The sequence below is a fragment of the Elephantulus edwardii genome, unplaced genomic scaffold (assembly GCF_000299155.1).
Source record: "Elephantulus edwardii isolate Elephantulus edwardi_28Jun2011 unplaced genomic scaffold, EleEdw1.0 scaffold00208, whole genome shotgun sequence".
Classification (NCBI taxonomy): domain Eukaryota; kingdom Metazoa; phylum Chordata; class Mammalia; order Macroscelidea; family Macroscelididae; genus Elephantulus; species Elephantulus edwardii.
Window position 1 is genome coordinate 2,263,845 of NW_006399958.1, and position 20,520 is coordinate 2,284,364.

The 20,520-nt window shown below is 50.6% G+C and overlaps 3 protein-coding genes across 3 annotated transcripts in view; all 3 read right to left on the reverse strand.

The window, feature by feature from the left end:
- The window catches only part of ETFB (electron-transfer-flavoprotein, beta polypeptide), a 20,028-nt gene extending 12,106 nt beyond the window's left edge, over nucleotides 1–7,922 (reverse strand). The window contains exon 1 of the mRNA XM_006897289.1: nucleotides 7,849–7,922. Within this exon, the coding sequence (XP_006897351.1) occupies nucleotides 7,849–7,905 (57 nt within the window). The 5' untranslated portion in view covers nucleotides 7,906–7,922. The remainder of the gene's footprint in view (nucleotides 1–7,848) is intronic.
- A 1,536-nt stretch (nucleotides 7,923–9,458) lies between these two features.
- CLDND2 (claudin domain containing 2) lies at nucleotides 9,459–11,118 on the reverse strand. The gene is made up of 4 exons (XM_006897290.1): nucleotides 10,950–11,118; nucleotides 10,422–10,562; nucleotides 9,776–9,895; nucleotides 9,459–9,532 (listed from the first exon to the last, which is right to left on the reverse strand). The coding sequence occupies exons 1-4, from the start codon at nucleotides 11,116–11,118 to the stop codon at nucleotides 9,459–9,461; spliced, it is 504 nt and encodes a 167-aa protein (XP_006897352.1).
- Nucleotides 11,119–15,121: 4,003 nt separating this feature from the next.
- NKG7 (natural killer cell group 7 sequence) lies at nucleotides 15,122–17,805 on the reverse strand. The gene is made up of 4 exons (XM_006897365.1): nucleotides 17,658–17,805; nucleotides 15,550–15,696; nucleotides 15,303–15,437; nucleotides 15,122–15,180 (listed from the first exon to the last, which is right to left on the reverse strand). Exons 1-4 carry the CDS (start codon nucleotides 17,803–17,805, stop codon nucleotides 15,122–15,124), a joined length of 489 nt encoding a protein of 162 aa, XP_006897427.1.
- Nucleotides 17,806–20,520: the final 2,715 nt, after the last annotated feature.

A 20,520-nucleotide genomic window follows, 5' to 3' on the forward strand; every position in this document is an offset into this window, starting at 1 on the left:
ATACTCCACTCTGCAACCCTCATTCCGGACTCTTATGATAATCATAATGCCCTAAAATATATTAATTTTAAACTATTCTCTCCCTCATCGGCTTCAATGCAGTAAACATAATTTATCCAGTTAAGGCTGTAAACTTTAATAGAGAGAGCTTTCTCCAATGGTGCTGCTGGTGGATTCGAACCCCCGGAGTGGCGTGGCTTCTGTTAGCAATAACACAATGTGGACTACACTTTCAGAGCTCCGTAGAACAGAGAAGACTGAGGAAAATCCAAGATGCACAAACCTAGTCTAAAGACTAATTAATAATGGAAAATAAGAACAAACCTCTGCTTCCCCAACCTCCCAGACCAGAATGCGTTGGTCCCTGGCTGTCATCGCCCACCATTTCGAAGGGATCAAAGTAGAAGGCCCCTGATTCTCAAAAACTCAATGCCATCCGTGTATTCCAACTCATAGGAACCCTCCACCGGGTTTCTGGGGCTGGAAATCTCACCAGGGTTTGAATCACTGATGTTGCTCTGTTCACTGCACCACCGTACCACGTTGTTGTTACGTGCCATCAACTTGTCAACCCTACGATGGAAAACCAGTCCGTTCCGGTTGTTTGTTGTTCCTGGCGTCCTTGAGTTGACAGCTCACAGTGATGCTATTGTAACCTCGCCCCATCCTGCACCATCTTCATATCTTCTGAGAGATACCAGTGTCACAGTCACTGTGTCAATCCGTCGCTGTGTCAATCTGTCTAGCTGAACATCTTCCTCTTTCTCGGGTCCTTTGTCTTTCCTAGCATGACGTCTGTCTCTCTCTAAGGACTAGCCCCTCGCAACAACATGCCTAAAGTACGTGAAGATGAACAGTACCTATACCATGGGATGCTGTTTCACCATCCTTGCCTCCAAGCAGCACTCTTTTTTGCACTTCCTCCAAGGCTGGTGTTTGTTCTTTTCGCCGTCTCCATGGGATATTCAGCACTCTTCTTCACCAAAGTTCAAAGGCATCAATTGTTTTTCTCTCATTCACTGACCAACTTTCAGATGTATGGGAAGTAACTGAAAATAGCATGGCTTGCAGGAGGCGCACCTTAGTCCTTAAGTGGACATCCGTGCTCTTTAGACCTCTGGAGAGAGGTCCTTGAGAGAGGCTTTTCTTAAGTGCTAGGCTGCTGATTGAGAGTTCATGTAAAGAATTACAGCCTTAGAAACCCTATGGGGCATTTCTACTTTGTCCTGAAGGGTCGCTGTGGATAAGATCGGATTCAGTGCAATGGGTACGTTTTGTGGAAGCAGAGTATCATACTTTTTTTTTTCCAGTGGAGCAGTGTTTCTGTTTCTTTAAAAAAGGGTAGAATTCCAGCTATGTATCTCGCCTTGAACAGCAGAGATGCATGTCCGTCAGAGGCTCCCCAGTACCAGTAGAATGAAGAGAGGCACCAAGCCTTCACACTCTAGCTGGGACTGGATTTTCCGCCCCTTAAGCTCCTTCCTAAAGAAGAATGGAGAACTTTTCGGCTGGTTCCCGGGCACCCTGCCAACTTGTCCTCAGAGAAAAACCGCTCAGGCTTGAGCTCGTTTCCGTGTGCACTGTTTACTTAAACTATATAAACCAGGATAAAAACGATACATACAATCGGGTGTTTTGGTGTAGAGAACCAGCCACCGCATTTTGTCCTGTCTTTCTAGAACAATGGTGTTTTGTACACTGAGGTAAGAGGCCTCACGGTTCGGAACCTATCAGGCTGCTGACCAGAAGGTCGATAGTTGGAATACACCGGCCGCTCAGCAGGAGAAAGACGGGCAATCTCCTTCCTTAAGGATTTACAGCCTGGGAAACTGGATGGAAGGTCAGGACAAGTAGAAGTGAATTTATGGCTGTGGGTTATATAACGAGGTAAGTGACTCCTTGCGGCACGGTGGTAAAGTGCTCCATTGTTAAGCGAGAAGTCAGTTGTCCAAGTTGCTCTGAGGGAGAAAGAGGAAGCAGTCCAGTCCCATAAAAAGAGTCACAGCCTTGAAAACCTTAGGGGTGTCAGAGTGGAGAAGGGCACCCCTACTTGATCCTACAGAGTCCCTGTGAATCCGAATCAGCTTCACAGCAGTGGAGTCTCCCGTCAGTTTTTGAGTCTCCCGTCAGTCACCCAAATCAACGATATTTACAATAATCATCAATGATTACTATTATGAGGACGCCTGGCAGCCTCATGGGTAAGGAGTTACGAAACCTAAAAGGCACGCAGTTCGAGTCCACTGGCTGATCGGTGGGAGGAAGGTTGGCAGTCTCTTCCTGTGTGATTTCCAGCCTCTGAAAACACACTGGAGGATCTGTGATGGGTCAGTTCCAACTCGCCAGGCGATGAGCTGGTGTCCCTTGTACTGGTCCCAAGGACTAAAGTGCTATGTGAACCTCAGCCGCCACGAACCAGAGGCCTGAATTAGATGGTGTCCAGCCACCGTGCTGACCACTCTTGACAGGCACGTGCTGGGTAGAGTGGGAGAAAAATGCAGACCAAAACCTCAAAATTTTAAAAACAAACAAACAAACAAAAAAAAAAAACAAACCCCAAACCCCACAAACCAGGCTAACTGGTCTGATAATCCCAGGGATTCTAAAATCCCTGGGACAATGACCCTTAAAGCCACTCTTCAAGTCTGGAACTGAAATCATTCCCATGATTCAGCTGTCAGCCAAACAGGCAGGTCTGTGAGGTGAAAAATAAGTCCTGAGAACAATCAACTCTAACTCTGCAAGATCAAAAGGGCAGCATTTCCCAGGGAAAAGAAAGTGCTGAAGGGATAGGAGAGAAGGACAAGTGGAAAAGAGAAACACAAGAAGGGAGTGGGAAGAGTGCTGTTCCAATGTGGGTATTGTAACTAATGCTGTAAGCCCAAATGTGTATGGATGGTTGGATGGAAAACGAGTTTTCTCTGTAAACGCAAATCACAACAAAAGGAAAAGAAACAATCAGCTGGAGACCTTATTGAAATGCTGTTGTCATGTGCCATTGAGTCAGAACCATGTCATCGAGTCAGAAAGGACTCGTAGCTGACCCTCCACCAGGTTTTCAGAGGCTGGGAAGAGACAGCAGGATTTGAACTGCTGGCATTTGAGTTAGCAGTGCAGTTGTGGGTTTTTTGTTGTTGTTGGAGTTTTTTTATTTTTTACTCACTAGATCACCAGAGCACCTTTATTGAAAGGTAGGTTCTGATTTGCTGTTATCTGGGTTAAAAAAGGCAGATCCTCAGCTGGAGGTTGAACTGGGATAAATCAGTCCCAGGGCCTGGGTGAGGGCTGGGATGAGGGCCTGGGAGGAAGGGGCAGTAGCCTGAGCTGCTGAGGTTCTGAGGGTGGAGAAGAAAATGAGTTTGCAAATGACTACCTAACTTGGAAGGGACTGGAGAACATTATGCTAGAGTGAACTAGCTCAGTCCGAGAAGGACAAATACTGTGTAAAACCATTATGATAGAATACATATGCGTATCGAAGTTGGGGAGGGGGACAGAGGGGTGAGGATAGGCAGGGGGTTAATCATAGGGTCGCATAATTTGATGGGTGGAGAGAGGGGTGTGTAAAAGAAATGGGAAAGATCCAGAGTGAAAAACAATGTATACAAACTTGGCAAATAAACCAGTATAAAATTTTTTAAAAGAGAGAGAGAGAGGGATGGTTCAGAGGTGTAAAAGGCAGTGCACTGGCTGGCACAGGTGTGAGAAGCAGTGAGGCTGTGCGTGGAGCCTAGCCAGGGGCTTTGAAGCTGGCACTGCTTGAATCACTGTTCTGTTCGGAAAAGGCCACAGACAGACAGACACACAAACAGAGCCAGGTAAGACCAGGGTGCAACTGCAGAAGCTCAGGGCACTGTGGGGGGAAGCAGGCTGCCCCAAGCGCAGGGAAAGGGCTGGATTGGATCTAACACTGCCCTCACACTTCTCAACGCTCCCCTTGAACTTGTGCTGGGAGCGCTGGTGGCACGGTGGTTTTAACACTGCACCGCTAACCACCACCAAGTCAAAAAGCCAAAGCCACTGACATCCAGTTGACTCTGGCTCGTGGCGATCCTCCACGGAGTTTCCGAGGATGTAATCTTTACCGGAGACTGCCTCAGCTTTGTCCCCGGGTGCAGCTGAAGGATTCGAACCTCTGACTCTTGAGTTAGGAGCTCAATATGCCACGAGTTACACCACCACACTTTTTTGTTGTTGTTGTTGTTGTTTATGATTTTTGTTTTTTTTAAATTTTATTATTTTTGTGTGCATGTACCGTCAAATCTGGTCTGACTGGTACAGGAGGAGATTGTCCCTCCTTCCCCAGCAGAGCATCTGGTGGATTCGAACCGTGTGCCTCTGCGATTGTAGTTGCAGCTCCTTACCACTAGGCCACCAGAGCTCCCCTAGACCACCACACTTGTAAACAACCACAAAGTTGGCACTGACTGAAAGGTGCCTGAGACTGGCAGGGCAGGGTTTGAACACGTACAACTAGAGACCAGGCAGGAGGCCGGGGGTCTCACTGGTCAAATTGGTTCGTTCTGGTCCAAGTGCATTTCCACTCTAGCTAGAGGGAGCTCTGGTGGCCTCACGGGTAAGGAGTTGTGCTGTCCACCCAAAGTCACGCGGTTCAAATCCACCAGCTGCTCTGAGGTAGAAAGATAGGCATTCAATTTCTGTTCAACTTACAGCCCCTGAAAACTTGCTGGAAGATCGCTCCAAGTCAATTCTGACTAAACAGCAAAGGGTGACCCCAGATATGCTGAAACAGGCTCTGCATTTTAACAAGATCATTAGGATAAGGGGGCGCACTGGTGGTGGCACAATGGATTACGTGTTCGGCTGCTAACTAAAAGGTTGTTGGTTTGAACCTGCTAAGGTTTCCAAGGGGGGAAGATGAGGCAGCCTCCTGCTGTAAAGGTTCACAGCCTTGGAAACGCTATGGGGCAGGTAGACTCTGTTCCATGAGGACACTGTGAATTGGAATGGACTGGGCGGCATCAAATTGAACGTGTGCTGGGCGTGGCTGAGACCCAGAACAGAGTGGAATCAGGCTTGCCCTCGGCTGAGTGGAAACGGATAGAACTAGAGGCACCTCGGCTTGGGAAGGCAAAGGGAGGTGCAGGGGGCTGTCTGGGTTCGAAGGAGCGGCCTTGAGAATAAAAAGGCAGCAGGAAATCAGAAGAGTAAGGGCCCCAGGATCCCCAGAGGAGGGGCGTGACTCCAGAAGACTGGAGGGAGCAATCCTGTCCAGTGGTGCCAGCCGTGTCCATAGGCCAAATGGCAGCACAGGGCAAATGTGAAGAGCCACCAGGGGCCAAACAAACAAACAAACAAACAAAAAAAGTCCTGGCTCTGCCCCGTATGAGCCTGGTGGATCTCACAAGTAATGGAGCCGCTCAGCCTCAGTTTGCTCATCTGTATAATGGGATTTAGAACACCCAGAGGAAGGCCCAGGGAGGTCTGGTGGTCTAATGGGTAGGGAGCTGCTTTACCAACCCAGAGACACCACAATCACCAGCTGCTCGGCAGGAGGAAGACAGGCAGTCTCCTCTGGTGCAGTGAACAGCCTCTGAAACGGCTGGAGGGTCAGCTATGAGTCGGTTCCGACTTGTTGGCACACAACTACAACTGAGGGAGGCGCTGGGTGGTGCAAACGGTCACTGCATGTAGCTGCTAACAAAGGTGGGGGATTCGAGTCCAGCCAGAGGTGCCTTTGGAAGAAAGTCCTGGTGATTCAGCTTGGGGAAAAATCAGCCTCCGAAAACTCCACGGAGCACAGCGGAGAGCACAGGTCTGCTCTGATCCGCGTGAGGTCGCCCAGGGTCAGAGCTGACCTGTTGGCCATTCCTTGCTCATCTGTTCTGCCAGGTGGAACTGCTCTGGGAGGTTTCAAAGGCTGGAACTTTCACAGAAGCAGACTGCCAAGCCTTTCTTCTACGGCACTGCTGAATGCACTGGGACTGCCAACCTCGGCGCTCATAGTTGACAGGGAGCCATCTGGGGCATTCTTGTGTGTGTGTGTGTGTGTGTGTGTGTGTGTGTGTGTGTACTGTCAAATCGGATCTGACTAGTACAGAGGGAGATAGTCCCTCCTTCTCCAGCAGAGCGTCTGGTGGCTTCAAACTGAGCACCTCTGGGATTGCAGTGCAGCTTCTTGCCTCTAGACCACCAGAGCTCCCTCCTCTGCGACATTCTTGGACCTAGAAAGGGCCCTTGAAGTAGGAGGTGTTATGATCGCTCTCTCTCCAGCCCATCACCGCTCCATGGGGCTGTGTCAATATTGGCATCAACTCTGTGGCTACTCATCCATTCAGGGCCAGCGCTGTGTCATGGTGGGGGCACAGAAGCAAGGTCCCAGTTTGATAGGTGAGACAGCAACAGTTACTGCACGCCGTATGGCTTAAGTCCTGAGAAACGCTAACACTGGGGACTGATTCACCTCTGTGCAGACCTAGCTCTCTCCAGGGACAAGCTATGCTTTTAGAGGTACCACCTCTTAGCCTTTTCTTAAAGGGCCTGTGGTGAAGAGTTTCACGGGCAACAGAAATGCAAAAACATTTGAATCCCCTAAACTTCTCAGGATAAAGTTGGGCAGTGCCCTCTCATGTGATTTACAGGCTCTGAAAACCTTCTGAAGGGTCCGCTGTGAGTCGGTTCCAACCTGCGAGCACACAACAGCCTTTTCTTAAATTTTAGAAGACAAGGAAGGGTCTCAGCTTTTAGCCAGATACCAGAAAGGACAAACTCCCTAGAAGCAATCAATCACTCAAGATCAAAAGGGTAGCATTTGCCCAGGAAGATGGATGTGAAAGGATGACGGGAAACAGGAAACACAAGGAGGGAAGAGGAAGTCAGAGGCTGACTTCCCAAGAGCCAGTAACAACCAGTAGCCTGGTCATCTCTAACACTTAACTCTCTCTTCTTATCTCAAGCCAGACTCACCCTATGGCTGATACAGAACCCAAAAACCACTACCACTGAAGCAGTTAGTGACCCAATGGGACAGTCTAGATCTGCCCCATAGGATTTCCAATGCTGCAGTCTTCATGGAGCAAGCTTTGGTAGCCTTCTGGTAAGAAGTTGTGCTGCCAACACAAACATACACGGTTTGAATCCACTAGATGCTCCGCAGGAGAAAGACGGGCAATCAACTCTTTGCAAAAACCTGCTGGAGGGGCAGCTATGAGTTGGTTTCAACTCCACAGACACAACAACGATATTCACAGAAAGCGAAAGCTTCCTCTTTCTTTTCTCCAGTGGAGCGACTGATGGGTTGGAAACTGACTTGTTAATTAGAAGCAAGGAGCTTTTAGCACTGAGCCACCACATCTCCTTACCTAACCCTGTGGCTAGCAGAGAAAGGCCGCCCTCTGGGTTCCCGCTGTGCTCTGTATGATTTTCATTTTGAGTGCTGGAATAAATCCATTTAGTAGGGCAGGCAGCATACTGGGTAAATGTTTGATTTTGGTGTAAAAGCAAAGGATAGGTTGCGGCATCAGAGAGTCTTGGATAGGAATTTGGGTCCCTAGCTGAGTGATCTCCCTGTGCCTCAGTTTCTCCGTGTGTTAAACACGCAAAATAAGTCGCCGCCTGACAATATAGACAGTACAGCACACGGGTTATAAAAGCGTGAGAAGCGAGGGAAGCAGGGAGTAATATGAGTCCAAAGGATCCAGCATTTGAATGAGGAAGGATCGAATGTCAAGATCGCCTAGTCCTTGATCTTTGCCCCCAGGTGTGATCACTGATGTGTGCGGGAAGAAGGTAGAGGTCAGAGGTTACGAAGAGACCCCTGTGCACCGGTGATCTCGGAAGCACACGGCCGCGGGGCTCAGGGAGGTGGGAGAAGGGGGACCTGATCACCTTCACGGCGAAGTCGATGACCCTCTTGACACCCACGAGCGCACGCAGCTCCGCCATCTTTCAGCTGTCACCACCGCCTGGCAGGTCACTCAGCACACCAAACCTCTCCCCTGAAGCCCTGCTTGTTGTTCCCGGAGCCTCTCTGCGCCTGCGCGCAGCACAGCCATCCAATTAACAACTGGGGTGCCTGTCTGCCCGCCTTGACGGAAGACCAATCAGGAGGGCAGATGGGAAGGAGGCGTGGCGGAAGGATGCGGACCAATGGAATACGGATCTGTATGAGGGAGGCGGGACCCACCAGGGAAAGGCTTTGTGAATAGTGTGTCCGAGAACTAGGGGAAAGGTCTCCACAGCGCGTGGCCTCGGGATTCCTACGCATGTTCCTACATTCTTCTGGAAGTCATTGGATCTCCCCTCCTGAGTGTTCCTTCTTCAGTCTTGCTCTCCACTATCGTCATAATTGGCAGCATCAGGACGGATGGTGAAGAGATTGAGATTGTTAACAACTTTAGTCCGCTTGTCTCCACGGTCAACACTCTTGGCACCAGTAGCCAGGAAATTTAAAAAAAAAAAAAAAACACAACAACGTATCGCGATGGGAAAGTCTGCTGTTAGGGACCTCTCCAAAGTACTGAAGAGCAATGGTGTCACTCGGGAGACTAAGGTGCGTCTGATACAGGCCATGGTCTTTGAAATCACTTGTTATACATCAGAGAGTTGGACAATGACTAGGAAGGATAGAAGGAGAATTGATGCCTTTGAGCTGCGGTGCTGCAGAAGAATGTTGAATGTACCGTGGACTGCCAAAAAACCAAACAGATTCATCCTGGAAAAGGTTAAACCAGGCTGCTCCTTGGAGGCAAGGATTCTGAGGCTCCGTCTAACATACTTTGAACATGTAAGGAGGGACAGGTCCTTGGAGAGGGACATCATGCTTAAGAAGGGTGGAGGAACGGCCCAAGAGGGGAAGACCCTCTATGAGGTGGGTTGATTCAGTGACTGGAATAATCGGGATGGGTGTGTCAGAGGCAGTGCGATTGGCACAGGGTAGAGCAGGGTTTAGGGCTGTTGTACATAGGGTTGCTATGAGTAGCAAGCGACTTGATGGCACATAACAGCAACAACAATAGTGTCCCTATGATTGCCCGTGCTTGTGTCCCCACGCGCTGCCTGCCCACTTGTTCCTGTCCCAATCTCGTGTCCCCTGTGTCATTATGTCCCCATGCATGCGCCCTGTCCCATTTATTCTCATCGTCCTTCAAATCCACATCACCTCATATCTATGTCCGTCACACTCTCCCTATACCTGTCCCTTCTCAAATCCAGACCTATTGTCCACGAGCTGCTGGCGCTGGAGAAAGACATGACAGTTGGCTTCTCTGAAGATCACAGCTTGGAAACCATAAACGAAGTTATATACAATCCTACAGGGTCGCTATAAGTCACAATCCACTAGATGGCAGATTTGGACTTTTTTTTCCTTCTTCTTTTTTTGCTCTTAGTGTTTCTGGCCCGCCTTGTTCTGCTGGCGCTTCCGGTGCCTTTTATGTTCAAGTTCTTGGGTCCCCAGAAAAAAGCACGGGAGCTGGTGGTAAAAGCTATTCCTTTATTCACAGGCACACAGGGAATCCACTGATGGCTTCGGTGCTTTGCATAATCATGTCAGACAGCAGAAAGCAGAAGCCTGGAGAGAAACGGGTGAAGGGAGGTGGGTCCTGGAGCGAGTAAAGGGAGGGGCCTCGGGTTAGGGGGTTTTGCAGCTCTGAGGGCATCTCTCTGGGGTCCAGGGGAATCGAGAATGGAATTCTGGGGTCGGGGTCAGGGTCGCTGGGAAGTAGCTGAGGGGTCTCCTGGGAGGATGGCAGTGTCTGGGTGGATGGGTGAGGGCTCCTCTGGGCTGTCTCCTCTACCCCGCCGTCCCAGTTACCCGCGAGAATAGAAAAGGGTAAAGCCAGCCACCCCAAGAAATAGGACCAGGAGAAGAAGACGTCGGACTTCCATGCATCCTTCACCGAGTAGCCGATCATTGCAATCAGTAGCAGCAGCCCTGGCCCCCACACACACCAGGTGACAGGTGAGCGTGGCCAGGCTAAGCTACATTCAAGGCAAGCCCCAGACCCCGCCCCTCCACGGATTCACCCCGCCTCCTAGCTTCAGACCACACCCTCACTGTATAGCCACGCCCCGTCCCCGCCCCTTCTCTCAGACCCCGCCCTCTAATTTCTAGGCCACATCTCTGTCCTCTCAGCCACGCTTCTATCCTTGCCCTCTCAGTATTCGCCCCCTAATCTTCAGATCTGCCACGCCCCTACCCTTCTCCTCTGCTTCAGATCACCCCCTTTCTGAATCACTAGGCTCTGGGCCATACCCATTTTCCTAGCCACGCCCTCAGTGCAAAGCCCCGCCCCAGCACTCAGGCCACCCCCTCTCCTCGCCACGCCCCTCGTCTTGCCCCCTTCCTGCTCTCTCCTCTGAACTCAGACCCTGACTTTTCCCCTTCTTCTTCTGGCCTTGCTTCTGAAAACTTTCCCCCGCGCCCCTTTGCCCAGGTCCATCCTCAGCTGCAGGCTCACCACTGAGGAAGAAGATGGCACTGGTCATCCGGCCCCGCGGAGACTCCCTCTCCTGGAACAAAATGTGCAGCCCCATCACCATGCTCACGACGCCAGAGCCTGCCGCCAGCACCATGCACGCCCCCGTCATGGCCAGCATGGCTGGGGAGAGGGGACCACATCAGCTCCCCGCGAGAGTCCCTTCAAATAGCCAGCCCTGGGCTGGGACCTCCTGCCCTCCCTGCCCAGGATCAGACGTTGGGCATGTCGCCCCAGGAGGTCATTGTGACAAGAAAGGTGAATCCATAATTGGGGTTGGGGAGTGGTTGTGGTGATCTTGATTGTAGAGGGGCAGGTGCGTCTGAGGTTGAATGGAAGGTGGGGATGGAGGTGGTGGGGACTCAGCTCCTGTGGGCACCCCACTGGTGGATCTGGATGGGGGGCGCTGCCCACCAGCGGAGGCGGGGCTGCCACCAGGGGACGGGGCTGTCATAAGGGGCGGGGTTTCTACAAGGGGCGTGGTTTGCATTCTCAGGGGCGGGGCCTCACTCTGGCAGGGGATGGCATTGCAGTCTCCGTTTTTACACTCCAGCCACAGGCCGCTGTGGCCTCCGGGGTAGCGGGTCCAGTAGTTGGTGGAAAGGGAGATCACCATGAGGATGTTGCCGAAGAGGCTGAGCAGGGTTCCTCCGTTCTGAAGACACCGCTTCACCCCCATGTCCGGGAGGCTGCTGGCCGGCAACACGTGATATTGACCAAGACACCCCCCCCACACACACCACTCCACACCCTGGCTTGAAGCCACCTCTCACCTCTCCCCTAACCCCTTCCTTCTCTGCTTAACACCTCTCACTGCCTGATTCCCCCCTCGACACCCCTGTTTCAGGGACCTCAACCCTCCAAAGGCGCCCTAGTCCCATAGCAGATCATGCTGCCAGAAAGGTCAGAAGTTCGAACACACCAGCTACTTTTTGGCGAGTCCTTGTGAGTCGTAATTGACTCCACTGAGCAGTTGATTTGGGGTTTTAATACCCAGGGAAGCCCAGTGGCAAAGTGGTTAAAACGCTGGACTGCTAACCAATCCGTTGGTAGTTCAAATCCCTGGGCAGCCCCTGTTCTAGAGAAAGAGGTGTAAGTCTGCTTCTGCAAATATTACAACCTTGGAAACTGAGAGGTAGCTCTTTTCTGTCCCTGAGAGCCACTCAGAGTCAGAATCTCCTTGGCAGCCGTGGGTATGTGTGATGGGTACAATGTTCCCTGCCTGAAACCTTTATTCATGGGAACCCCTTTATTCTTCCTATGTGTCAGATCCCCCAGGGAAGCAAAGACCCCCTTTTTCCCCTTTGCCCAACACATCTTTCCCTTAGGTATCCTGCTTAAGAACCTATTTAGATTCCATAAGGCTCCCCCAACAGGTTCCCCCTTCAGCCCCCTTGTTCCCCACTCTGCACCCCACCCATCCACCCACATAATTGACTCACAGTCAGTTCCCCAGGGCTTTTCCGACACTCATCTGAAGGGGTGGGGGGAGGGAGGCTGGGTCTCTGTGAGGCAGCAGAAGTTCCAGAACCTTCCTCTCCTAGCAGCCAGACGGTCATACCATGGGAGAACATTTCTTCCTTCTAGAAGTTTCTCTCTGTTTTAGAGGCACCCCTGCAAGCTCCCTGGGCCTGTGTGTCTGAAGTTCCTTCATCCGTGCTCTTCCTCCACTTCCCCTCCTCGTCTAACTGTTGATGTTCCTTGAAGGTCCATCCTGTATCCTCTTACCAGGTAAGCTCAATTGCACTTATCCTAAAACCCTATCTTCAGCCTTTGGTCTCACCTGCCTGGATTACTGAAAAAGGCAAAGGGAGTACCAGAGAGAGAGGGTGACCTTCAATGAGATGAGCTGATACAGTGACTGCAACTCTGGTCCAGATTATGAGGATGATGTAGAGAAAGCAAGGTTTTTTGGTTTTTTGTTTTGTTTGTGTGTGTGTGTGTGTGAGTGTACCGTCAAATCAGATCTGACTGGTACAGGAGGAGATTGTTCCTCCTTTTCCCGGCAGAGCATCTGGTGGATTCGAACCGTGTGCCTCTGGGATTGTAGTTGCAGCTCCTTGCCACTAGGCCACCAGAGCTCCCCTGAAGGCAAGGTTTAAATCTATTGTTCTAAGAATCTTTGTTGACTCAAAGACACCCAGTATCAATAACCATCACTGCCGCGTGGGTTACCGGAGTCTCAGGTGAAGCTGCTAACCAGGAGGTTAAAGGTTCAAGTTCACTGGTGATTTCCTCCCCTGAGCCTCACTTTCTCGTTGCCTTTGAGTCCCCTTGAGCTCAACCGCACTCCAGCTCAGCTATTCCATCAAACTAGAAATGGTCCCTCCAATCCAGGTACTCACACCAGCCCCACCACCCTTGCCTTCTCCCTGCCCTTGACTCTATAAAGATCCTGGGACCCCCAAGACCTGTTCCTCCTGCCCCTTCATCTGTATGACTCATTCTCTCTTCCCATCTTGTGCCTCAATTTCAGGTTGGGCCTGGATCTCTTCCTCTTGTATTGCCAAAGTCGGCCTAACATCCATCCTCCCCCACATCCCTTCAGAGAGGTCTTCCTCTCACCCAGGGGTGACACTGTCCCCCTCAAGCACGGCCCTTACCATGTCTCCATTCTTGTTTCGTGCCACCCTTTTATTTTACACCCCAGCCACAAAGCCTCTTTCTCATCCCCTCATAAGTACCTGGATTACCAAAGTCTCTGGCTGTGGGGAGAGGGGTAAGGTGCCTTGATTAACATGCTCAGCTGTGACCAAAAGCTTAGTGAGAGGACTGTATAGATTTCATCTTGTGCCTGGCCTTTATCTAACACATGACCTGGGCCTAACCTTTAAAAATGCATTAATCACAAACAGGCTATAAAAAATCCTAGCTTAAGAAACTGCCAATATAGGAAATAAGACCCACAGGAAATAAAAATTAAAAATTTTAAAAAAAAAAGAAAGAAAGAAAAAAGACCCACAGGAAAGCAGGAAGGTCTTATTTACCTGTCCTTGTAAAGTTTAAAATTAACTTATCTTATAGTTTAAGATAACAGCAAAAAAAGTGAGTATGTGAGGCAGGAAGAGATGGGGGTGGGCAGAGACCAGAAGAATGTAAACGTAAGGCAGGAAGAAATAAAAGTGGGCGGGGTTACCACCTAAACGAACCAATCACAAACTAGTCCTCGTAACTGATCCCTGTGCCCACCAATCATGTTCCTGAGCATAGAGTTGCATTGTTCTGAGCTTTTGAAAGAGTCCATGCAGCAGGGGAACTCGGGAGTGGACCATTTTTCTGCTCTGCTGGTTGGCCGACCTCCTGTGTATGCTGGATTTTGTTCTGCAACATAAAGCACTCTTGCTGATTGCATACATGAATTGGTGATCTTTCGGGGGTGGGGATTCAAGGACTTAACAGTTAAGAGGTTCCAGTTCTACCCAGAAGCGTGCCAGAAGAAAGCTTCTGAAGACTCAACCATTGAAAACCCTGTTGGATACAGTTGCACCCTGACACATGTGGGGTCACTGTGAGTTGGAATGAATTCCTGATACTAGTAACCACGGCCAGCCACACTTGGCTCACTTTTCCACAGTCCCTTGAGAAGTTCAGAAATTCCCCGTCTTCAGGATAAGTCTTCCTGGAGACCACCACCGTGACCTCTCTGTGCTCTAATTGGTTTTACTTAAACTGTGTTCTCTTCGGGGTCTGACCACTGCCTGGCCTGTGTTCATTGCTTTTCTGTGTGCAGCTGCCTTCCTGACTAGGGGGGGTCAGTCCCTGGTGGGCAGTGCCTGGATCTGACCCATGCCTGTGTCCCCAGTATGACCCAGAAGAGAGGATCTACTCTCAGGAAATATCCATCAAGAAACCAAGGAATGAATGGAATGCATTAAGACAATGATCAGAAGGACAGAAAAGCAGAAGGAGAAGGAAGTAGAAATAGAAAATAAAACACAGCAAAGCAATACAAAGCCCCAAACTCACTGCCCTCAAGTGGATTGAAACTCTACAGGACAGAGTAGAATGGACCCACCAGGTTTCCAAGGTTGTGAATCTTAACATAAGCAAACCTCCTAGCTGTTAGGTTGGAGGCACTGACTTTTCAGTTATCAGCCCTTTAATGTGTTTGATGTCACCATGATTCCTCAGAGATGTAAGGAGGACAGAAACAAGGAAAGGTAAAGACGAGAGAAGAATGTTGGGCTACGTCTGTGTCCTCACTGGTCTCCCCATTGACAAGCAGTTGGGGGTGAGGGAAGTGTGTGTCTCTGACTCCTCTCAGAGTTCAAGATCACCCGCCATGGAGTTCCTGACCACGGCTGGCTGGCTCGTGTCTGGGCCGGACGAGTCTCGGAATCGCCACATCTCGGCGTGGAATGAGTGAGGAAACAGATCCCAGCAATTTCTTTTTGTTGAATGAAGGGAGGAACAGAGGAAGGAGTGGGAAGGGCAGGCGTGAGGGGTGGAGGGCGGGGGGATGCCCGCAGCTCCGCGTGGTGATGCTGTTTTTCTTTTCTTTTTTGTTTTATTTTGTGTGCGTGTACCGTCAAATCAGATCTGACTGGTACAGGAGGATATTGCACCTCCTTCTCCGGCAGAGCATCTGGTGGATTCGAACCGTGTTCCTCTGGGATTGCAGTGCAGCTTCTTGCCACTAGGCCACCAGAGCTCCCCAGATGCTGTTTTTCTTGTCTTCCCGCTCACAGAGCGCCATAGCCAGCCCGGCGGGAGCCATACTGGGCAAACAGAATCAGGAGAGCTGGGAAGATCAGAGACAGAGAGGTTGGCCTTGGGCCCACCTTGCACCCCCAGAGCATCCAGTCTGACCTTCTCAAGCTCTGGGGTGGGGGGGGATGGGGGGGAGAAGAGGGTGACGGTCACCTGCACAGAAGATCAAGGCATTCGAGACCCAGCCCAGGTAGAAGGACCAGCTGAAGAAGAGGAAGATCTGGGGCGGTAGAATCTGTTCCCAGCGCTTAGCGGTGTACACAGACATGGCCACTAACATTGAAGAGGCTGGGGAGGAGAAGGAGAAGAGAGACAGCTGAGTAGGAGCTCGCTGAGCTCCTGTCCTTGCCCCCCCACCCCCAAATCTCAAGACCAGACCAGCCCAGCCCTGCACCCTCACCTGCAGATAAGGCTGTCACGGCGGAGATCATGAGGACACGATCCGGGGCAATCAGCCAGGGGATGTAGTGCCAGAGAAGCATGACTAACGACACCAGCCCGAGCAACGCGGCTATGATGGTGAAGGCCTGTGTCACACGGATGAAGTCTGTGCGAAGAAGGGACCTCTGAGGGTCTGTCCCCATGGGCCATTCGCTCACAAGAGAGCCCACCGTGGGTTGGCTTGCTTGCATCCCACTCCCCCCTCGAAAGACACATCGAGATCTTAACCCCTGGTGCCTCTGAACATGATCTTGTTTGCAAATGGGAACTTGGTTTGAAGACATCGTCTCCGTTAACGAGGGCTGTGGAGCCCCTGAGTGACACGGATGGTTAAGCGTGGCCCCTATGAACTGGAAGGTTAGTGTTTTGGATCCACCTGGAGACACTTTGGAAGCCAACGAGATTGCAGGTGCTGAAAATGCTATGGAGCCCAGCTCTGTTCTGCAATAGATGAGTCATCCTACTAGAATCCACCGGAAGGCGAATGGTTTGGTTGAACGCGGTCAGACCAGAGTTGTCATGTGCCGTTGAATTGGAACCAAGAGCCAGACCTGACCCCTCATCCCCACACACAGTGGTTTTTCAGAGGGTATAAATCGCACAAGAGGAGATTACCCATCCTTCTCCTGTGGAGACTCCCATGAGGAGACTTGAACTGCCTGCACACGGATTGCCAGAGTAACTCCCTACCCACTAGGCCACTGCAGTTGGGTGGGTCCTAATATCCTCCCAGTGATGCCTGAGCCACAGAAGAGCAGTCACATGTTGTCGTTAGGGCCCACCGAGTCCTGTATGATTCACAGCAACCCTGTGAACAACTGACCTGAACTCTGTCCTCTCCCGTGCCCTCCTTGTCATTTCTGACGTACTCGAGCCCATTGTTCATCTGGGTCAACGCATCTCATTGAGGGTCTCTCTCTCTCTTCCACTGACCCTCTGCTTTTCCAAGCACGATGTCCCTTCCCAAGGCAGAGTGGTACAAAGCTGCACTCCAATCCCGAAGGCACGCGGTTCAAATCCCCCAGCCGCTCTGCAGGAGGAAGACGGACCCATCTCCTCCCGTACCAATGAGCCGCCTCTGAAAATCTGCCGGAAATTCTGCTAAGGGTCTGTCTCAACTCGACAGGACACAAAAACAGTAATATGCCCAACGCAGGAGAAAGGAAGCTTCTCCCTCTCTGCCTCCAAGGAGCACTGGGGGAATGTGAAGAATCGGTACTGGTACTGTGTGGACATATACCCACAAAGAGCCGTGTCCTAAGCCCTAAGAGGGACCCTGGTTCTACTGACACCATGTGTTTCAATCAACCCCTGATATCAAGTTCGATCAAACCCCCCGGATGGAGGTGGCCCATAGGATCCCCAAGACCTGTAAATCTTTATAGGAGCAGAACACCTTCATCTTTCTTCCACGGAACCAACACGGAAACCCTTAGCAACCCAACACTGAAACTCTGAACCCAAATCAACCGCCTTTGAGTCAGTCCTCACTCATGACCCTCTGGCCAGATGCCCTGTGACTGACTCTTCGTGACTGTCTGTGTTACTTCCATGGAGCAGCTGGTGGATTTGAACCACTGATCTTTTGGTGAGCAGCTCAATGCATAAAACATAATGCTACCAGGCTCTTTGAATTTACATAGTTGGAAAAGTAAAGGTGAGGGAAGAAAAAAGAAGACCTCAAGGAGATGGATTCCCGCCATGACGGCAACAATTGAGGGATTGGGAGGACGGGCCAGGGTCAGAGGGGCTCTGTTCTGTCGTGTGCCCGGTCTCCGTGCGTCAGAGTCTGTCAACAGTAGCTACAAAGAGCCTCCAGAATCCTGCAACTACAGTCTCAGAGGTGCGCGGTTCAAATCCACCAGATGCTCTGCTGGAGAAGGAGGAACAATCTCCTCCTGTACAGTCAGATCTGATTTGACGGTACACACAAAAAAATAATGAAATAAAATAAATTTAAAAAAAAAAAGAGCCTCCAGGATCACACACCAATATACTTCTGTTTGTCAAAGCCAGAAGAACATTTGGTTCACCAAACAGGGGAAGACAGAGCCCACGCCTCCTTACCTGCCGCCGGGCCATCTAGCCAGAGGCCTGCGTGAATTGAAAAGCCAGGTCCCATGACCTCCACCCAGAAATTTGTGCTCAGAGAAACCAGGTTGGTCACCAGGCCCGATAAGTCAGCAAGCAGGGCCAGAGAGATGTAAGGCTCCATGGTGATGAGTCCCGAAGAGGAAGAAGAAGAAGTCAGGGGTCCAAGTGTGCTGATTCTCTTAGGAAGAGGCTGTGTGAGCCTGGGCTCCTGGGTCTGAAGAAAGAAGAAGAAGAAGTCGACAAATAGCAGGGGCGTCTGCGCGAGCTGGGCTCGGTAAAGGAGGGTGACTTGGTTTCATGCCGTTTCCTGCTCGTGGACCTCTTTTCACACAACCACCCTTCCTGCTTCCCCCCATAGGCCTAAGTCCTCCCCTCACAGTTTCTGGGTCCCCCAAAGCGGGTGTGATGGGGGAGGGCACTAAAGGGTGTTGAAAGATGAGTGGTTTGGGTGGTGGTTTTGAACTTGCCTCCCTCTTGTCTAAGGTTCTCTGCCCACCCGTCTACTGGTTCAGAATCTTCAACACAATAGATGGTTTCCTGGAAGAGGAAAGAGAGAGATGGGGGGGGGGGGACTTGGAGGCCTAGAGATGGTGAACGGGGCCAGGATGTGAACGAAGTGGGAGGGGGAATGTGGCCAGAGGGGGCAGTTTAGGCTGCATCATGTTTTCCTGTGGGTTTTGCAAGCTTCTGCTCTGGGACAGTGGACCCCAACGATAGGAGGTGGAAGGCCAGGACTCCTGGGTCTAAAAGAGGATGGGATGGGGGTTGGACTCCCAGGTCTGGAGGGGAAGGGGAGCTGGAAGTCATCTGTCTGAGGGTAGAGGGTCTAGGGTCAGGACTGCTGGGTTTGAGGGAGGACGAGTTTGGATTCCTGAATCTGAGGAAGATGGGATGGTCTGAAGGAGGAGGCGCTGGGTCAGGACTCCTGGGTCTCAGAGAGAAGCGGTTAGGGGCTGCACTCCTAGATCTGGGGGGGCAAAAGGAGGAAGACAGAAATCAGACTATGTGGTGTCTGCAGAAAGGGGAGCTGGGTGGGGGTTCAGAGTCTGGAGCCCTAGTTTTTGAGCTTAAGCCAAAGATAGGGAAATGATATGTAATCACATCTCTGAATGGTTCTTCGAGGACAAGACATATCCACATCCTCATCTGATAAGCGACTGTCAGAGGCAGCTGTGCTTATGATTGTGGCCTCCAGCACGGTGGGCGTCCTCACCTTGGAGGGACCACAGGAGCGGCCACCGGAACCCCCAGGCCTTCCGAGAGTAACCTACGCCTCCCACATCAGCATCAGGTTCTGACCAACCCCTCACCTGTGCGCATGTGTAAGGTGAAGCGTCCACACGCAGACAGAAGGCCCAGGCAAGCGGGACCTCCAGGAAGAGAGGAATGACCCTAGAGAGAACTTCCGCCTTGAGGAACCTCTGCCCTGAGAGGGAGATGACACAGGGGAGGACCAAGAATACCTGTCTTATTTTTTTAATTAATGAAATTTACAGAGACTTTGTTTGTTTGTTTTGTTTTTTTTTTTTTATTTTATTATTTTTGTGTGTGAGTGTACCGTCAAATCAGATCTGACTGGTACAGGAGGAAATTGTCCCTCCTTTTCCCGGCAGAGCATCTGGTGGATTCAAACCGTGAGCCTCTGGGATTGTAGTTGCAGCTCCTTGCCACTAGGCCACCAGAGCTCCCCTAAAATTTACAGAGACTTTGGATTTCCATTCATTCACTGTTGCACTTTTCTCCCCTCTCCCTCCCCCGCCCCCAGTATACTCTTCTCTTGGAAAAGTAAAAGAAAAATTATTTCATTGTTTTACAATCCCTCCCCCCAGGTCCACTCCACGGTGCAGCCTTCATTCTGGACTCCTGTCATGACAATAATACCTAATCACATATCCCTTTTTTATTTTATTTTTTTTTTTTTAATTTTGTGTGCGTGTACCGTCAAATCAGATCTGACTGGTACAGGAGGATATTGCGCCTCCTTCTCCGGCAGAGCGTCTGGTGGATTTGAACCGTGTTCCTCTGGGATTGCAGTGCAGCTTCTTGCCACTAGGCCACCAGAGCTCCCCTACATATCCCTTTTAAACAGTTCTCTCCATCTGTTTCAAGGCAGTACATTATCCCATCAGTCTCCCCCCCATCCGTAATGTCAATCCTGTTTTACAACAGTGGCACTATGCAGTATTTGTCCTTTTGTGACTGAGATATTTCACTCAGCATAATGTCCTCCAGGGTGACTCATTTTGAATAATATTGCATGAGTTCCTTGTTTTTCCAATAATGCCTGTCTTTATTAGAGGATGTAGTTCCAAGGGAATTGGAGCTCTGATGGCCTAGTCAGTGAGGAGTTGTGCTGTCAACTTAGGCAAGTCAAAAGGTGGACCAGCTTCTCATGCAATTCTACAGCCTGTTAAAATCCACACTAGAGGGTCAGCTATGAGCTCGTTCCAACTCGACAGCACGTAACAACAGTTTGAAGGCCTTTCCTGCAAGGAGCCTTTGTGGTGTAGTGGTTAAGCATTTGCTTGCTACCGGAAGGTCAGGAAATCAAACCTGCTCAAGAGGAGAAAAATGAGGCTGCCTGCTTCTTTAAAGAAAACAGCCTAACAAATATTGCATGGTGCCACTGTTGTAAAACAGGACTGACCTTGGGGTTGGGGAGAGACTGAGAAAGATGGGTTCAATACTGTATACTGCATTGAAACAGATGAGGGAGAAGACTGTTTAAAAGGGATATGTGGTTAGGTGTTTTTGTCATGACAGGAGTCCAGAGCGAAGGCTGCATAGTGGAGTGGACCTGGGGGGAGGGATTGTAAAACAATGAAATAATTTTTCT

What these genes read in the sequence shown, in the direction of transcription:
- CLDND2 (XM_006897290.1), bottom strand. Translation starts at nt 11,118, where the DNA reads ATGGGGGTGAAGCGGTGTCTTCAGAACGGAGGAACCCTGCTCAGCCTC. An exon ending in CAATGCCATCCCCTGCCAGA is followed by an intron (nt 10,563 to 10,949) that starts GTGAGGCCCCGC and finishes CCCTCTCCCCAG; the next exon opens with CCATGCTGGCCATGACGGGG. An exon ending in ACCCTTTTCTATTCTCGCGG is followed by an intron (nt 9,533 to 9,775) that starts GTAACTGGGACG and finishes GTTTCTCTCCAG; the next exon opens with GCTTCTGCTTTCTGCTGTCT.
- NKG7 (XM_006897365.1), bottom strand. Translation starts at nt 17,805, where the DNA reads ATGGAGCCTTACATCTCTCTGGCCCTGCTTGCTGACTTATCGGGCCTG. An exon ending in GCTAGATGGCCCGGCGGCAG is followed by an intron (nt 15,697 to 17,657) that starts GTAAGGAGGCGT and finishes TTCTTCGCACAG; the next exon opens with ACTTCATCCGTGTGACACAG. An exon ending in TGCCTTGATCTTCTGTGCAG is followed by an intron (nt 15,181 to 15,302) that starts GTGACCGTCACC and finishes TGATCTTCCCAG; the next exon opens with CTCTCCTGATTCTGTTTGCC.